Source organism: Daucus carota, chromosome 5, assembly GCF_001625215.2.
Source record: "Daucus carota subsp. sativus chromosome 5, DH1 v3.0, whole genome shotgun sequence".
Classification (NCBI taxonomy): domain Eukaryota; kingdom Viridiplantae; phylum Streptophyta; class Magnoliopsida; order Apiales; family Apiaceae; genus Daucus; species Daucus carota.
In genome coordinates, this window is record NC_030385.2 from 41563078 (window position 1) to 41568019 (window position 4942).

The window sequence follows — 4942 nt, forward strand, 5'->3', positions numbered from 1 at the left end:
TTGGACTATTGGATCTTAACCCCTTCACCCTCCTTCGATGTTCCACTCCCAGAAATCGACTGAATAGGTCGATTATCGACCCAAAAAAAACCTTATATATTACACTAGTAAAGAAATATAGATAAAATCTCTTACTGCATGGTGTACATGAGTAGTGCAAATTTTGGAATAGTCACAGAAGTACCGTGATAGATGGCGCATTTTATGTATTAAAATTTCACACTAGATCAAGAATCCGGTGAATAAGTTTGTCCGTGCAATGTTTTGTAAAGGAACAAATTCCCAGGGAGCAATTGTATTTTCAATTTTTAAGGGCAAAAAAAGGGGGGTGGGGGTGGAGGCATGTTTTTAATGCTCATATAGTCATATTACTCAAGACAGGTGGAGTTATACATGCCGCTAAAACTTATACATACAATAAGCGAACCATTTAAAACTTCCATTTCTGGAATTGTTTTCCGTGTAAATCACCATTTCAGTCCAATTGTCTTGCAGACTACAAAAAATTGAAAAATATATCAGAAAGAATATAGTAGTACAATATAAGATGAGGATATGATCCTGCCTACTCAAGTAAAGTTATATGAATATACCATCATTTCATGATCGTCCATGATCTCTTCCATCACATCTTTCAAAGGTTTATCAGCGCTATTGGGAACAAGAGCTGCAAATACAGGAGGTTCTATGCCTGCGTATTTTACATGCAAAATAACTATTATAATCTTCAACATTGTTTTAAACAAAGCAAACAGTAGCAGATTATCAGCTTTTACTGACACAAGGCAACGAAAGAAACATAATTCAAGACAATAAAATCAGCACTTAAATTTGGATACTCATAAAATAAAACATTTGTCAATATCTTCATCTGAAATGGTGATCAAATCAGTCTATGTATTGAACTACTTATACCAAATTCTGGAAACGCGTCAATGAACATCAACATCTCCTCCCCTGTTAGGCCAGATAAAAAGCAAATTCGAGGCAGCGATTCTGCAACCTGCAAAATAAATTTTAATTTGCACTATATTGGATCAACTCTGCAAAATAAATTTTAAAATCTACTATATTAGATCAAGAGGAACTTCTATTTCCCATAACCATTTTTAAAAATCTATATTGATTATGTAATAGAATTTGTTCTGAATCTAGACAGAAGATTGACACTTACTTCATAAGCAACAGCTCACCTTTACGTATTACTTCCATCCAACTTTATGTAATTAATGTCCTTTTAACAAAATATCTCTCCAGATGACTTAATGCCCTGCTATTCAGGCTGACTGAGGAAGGAAGTAAAACTCACCAAGTAGTAATTTAAACGAGTGGTCATCTAAACCAGATTCAAACATATCTATTGTCTTGATGTTTTAATTTCCTTTAATCATCACCTAAAGTAGGAAATTGAAGGGACATTCTGCCTTGCAACATACTCTTCCCATAGTGAAGCCCGGTCCCCTAAATTTACCTATTATTGCATATTTTCTGATAAGGCTGCAATTTCCATCAGATTTTCAATCAACCATGTCCTACAAAGAATGTAATGTTTGAGATTTTTGTCTGTTACAAATTTAATTTAAGCAATGTGTTCGCAATCAATGAAAAAAGAGGTCAAAGTTTGGAAAAAACACTCTCAAAAGTGGAGAGAATATTAATGAACCATAAAGGAAACCCCTCTATCACATAGCTAACCATCATCATAATATGGTTTAAGTGACTGATGTTTGAACGAGTTCTGTTCTCTGAAGCGATCTCAGGGACCCCATGCTCGACAGACCACGAAAGAAGCGAAAATGACTTTGACATCCAAATCATTTTGTCCACGAATCATGCTGTCCGTATATGAGTTAATCGGAAATCGGAACATATAGCATATCAGAACAGGTAAATCGAGATTTGGTAGGTCGTACTACAGAACCTATGGTAAACATTACCCAGCTACTGGTCCATATATAGAGACTAGATGAATCTGAAGTTACCATAATTTTCTTATCCGGTTGAGCAATTAATTTCCTTTTCAGTGGCAAACTGTACTACTCTATCGTCGTAAATATCGGTCCTCTATGATATGATTTGTCCGTAGGTATCCCTAAAAGAAATATATTGTCTGTTACTAATACATTATGTGATGATGAAGTTTAAGTTTGGAATACGTGTGAGCCATTAGTTTAGCTAGGTTGGCAAATGAAGACTCTTTTTCTGGCATAAAGTAATTTCTATACTAAGCAAATACTTTGAATTTAATTAAAGCATTAGGCAAGTACTAGAGGACACAAAAGGTTACCTTCACAGCTTCTGGATTGGATTGTTTAGTATTGATAGCATCCCAAAGTGAGCCGCTAATCATGTCTTCAGTGCAAACAATAATCTGCAATATAGTTGCACTACATTTTCGCATAAGAACTATAGTCCTCAGTACATTTACTCCTTTAAGTTTCATTACAGGCATTGTCACAAATTATTAATTTGTGGGGTGAAGAATATCAAATATTAAGAAGGTCCAGGAAATCATGGAACTATTACATATAGATTGGGCTCGATATATAGATAGTACTAGTGGCAAATATCATCAAATTAATGTTTTAATTTTCTTTTATATTGTTGATGTGGACTTGTTTAGAGATCCAAGTTTCTCAGCTTATGTATCATATAAACTTACATTCCAGTGGTGAAGTTATGAAAACAGTATAGTATTCGAGATATTTCTCGGATATCAGATAGAAAGGTGAAATTCTATCCATCCAGAATATTTCTATAAATCCTGAAAATATGAAATCAGGTGGGAACGCAAAGTAACAGAAAAGAGACAATTTCGAGTAATTACAACTGTGAGGGAGGACTCGAAAGCTTATACCTTTAAAAATTCACCTTCCAACTCTTTCAGTAGCATCTGTACCTATAACATGTGCAAATAAAAGTCTAGTTCAAACGGTGGGTTACTGCCTTTTCTTAGTCACTGAAGTACATTTATTGTATTTGGAGATAATTCATAATGGACAAATTAGAAAACTGAAACTTAGTCAATATATTTAATATATTTCCTTTACAGAGATGATGCAAAAGAAGGGTCTTATAAGAAAATAACATTTTCTCTAATTTATTTCCAAGAACAGTGTGAAGTCATACAGTGCTTGAGACTATAAGTTACCTTTGCAAATTCTTCCCTTTTAAATCCCGATAATAATAATGCCTGAAAATGAACCAAAACGATAATGTGGGATTTAGATACATTCCTAGTGTTTTTAAAGAGGAAACAGTTCTGAATTAATTATCTAATTAGGTTGACGGGAAACATCAGTAATGGCCAGAAAAAAGACTAACCAGAACTTACAGGGGGACCAAATATTGGATCTTCTGCATTTAAAGGAACAAACTTTGAATCTTCTGTTAACTCATCCTCACCCGGGAGCTCTATAATAGAAAATAAACACAAAATGAATGTCACTTGTTAATAATTTCAAAGGAACCTAGATGTAATAGGATAATTACTACAAAATATTATAAGGTAAAAATCTTGTTCTTCTATAATAAAACACAGAGGGGAATTATATGACATTTCTTAAGTCTATAAACCTCACTACATGCCACCAATAAAGCATAGGTCTCCAAAAAACATAGCTAAGCTAGACATTAATAAATAAACTGAAGAACTTGTGGGGGCTTCTTTTTTTTCTTTTTTCTTTTTTTTTTTTTTGGGGGGGGGGGGGGGGGGGGGGGGGCGCTGCTGTACCAGTCTTAATTGAATCTGGGTGTTGCTGCTTAAATGTGGATCACTAATAGAACCTATTTAATCATATATGTGCATTAAGAAAGTATATAAAATGCAAACACCTCGCTTCTCAACCCATGTTACAGTTGCTAAAGTGCATGATCCTATTATAACTCAGTATGAAAGTTATAATGTCTTTCATGGGTGTCCTATTTTATTGATGAATGAGTCATGCAAGGAATAAGTAAAGAATTTAGAAAACATATGCTGAAACAGAAGGAAAACCATTGATAGACTTAGTGTCTTGCTGTTTGTTACCCTTCTAGTGTGGAAACAAAAACTGCCAAGAACAGAACAAGAACTGCCAAGGGTTCTTTATATTCAAAATCAACCTCTCTTTTCATTCTCGTTCTTTTTTATATTTTATTTCTTCGGTTTACTCCAACAAGTCGTTTACTACTAACAGGTTAACAGTACTAACACCAAAAATTATTCCGGACCAGTGGACCACCCCCATAATTTCATCAAATTTTACACAAATATGTAATGTCGAAGTTTTACCCTCACCAAACTATTCACTTAACCATAAAATTGCATTCCGTTCATAGTTGCATTAAGATCATATACTTCAAATATAAGAATAGTTCTTTCCGGGGTATTATCCTTTGTTAGCTACAATTTCTTGATTAAAATCTAATTAAAAACACTTCCAACTAATATTTACAAATAATTTTGGGAACCAAATATAAGTTAGTAAACTACTGCCATAACCCATAACATCTAAATAATTTTGGTTTCTTGAGTTCTTATAATAATGTGATTTCAAGTCTACCAGAGCAAGAGAGATACTATCTGTCTTGACAACTTACAAAATAAACAAAACATTAATAACAAACACTGATGTGGAGAAAATAGTCAATGCTAAGAAGTGTAATGTGATCATGTAAATGGTGAAAACCCCATTTGCTAAAATCAAGAATGAAGAAGAAAGGTGAATGAACCTTGAGAGGAAGCTCTTGGCAGAAAGTTGAGTTTGAAAACATGGGGTGTCTTGTGAATAGATGGAGATGATGGTACGAAAGATTTGGGGATGTTTGAAGTGTGAGGGGTTAGAGAGAATTGGGAGCAGATGAAGTTTTGAGTGGTGAGCGAAGAAGCCATCATTACCATATCACATTCCAGGATTCTCCTTTTTGATCTCTCCTCCTGTAATTTGTCTGTCAGATTGGG

The 4942-nt window shown here is 34.1% G+C and overlaps 1 protein-coding gene across 1 annotated transcript; it reads right to left on the minus strand.

Annotated features, from left to right (window-relative positions):
* Positions 1-262: 262 nt before the first annotated feature.
* On the minus strand, positions 263-4942 carry LOC108220139 (uncharacterized). The gene is made up of 8 exons (XM_017393819.2): positions 4714-4942; positions 3335-3414; positions 3152-3193; positions 2858-2899; positions 2288-2371; positions 916-1003; positions 594-691; positions 263-496 (listed from the first exon to the last, which is right to left on the minus strand). Exons 1-8 carry the CDS (start codon positions 4880-4882, stop codon positions 476-478), a joined length of 624 nt encoding a protein of 207 aa, XP_017249308.1. The 5' UTR covers positions 4883-4942; the 3' UTR covers positions 263-475.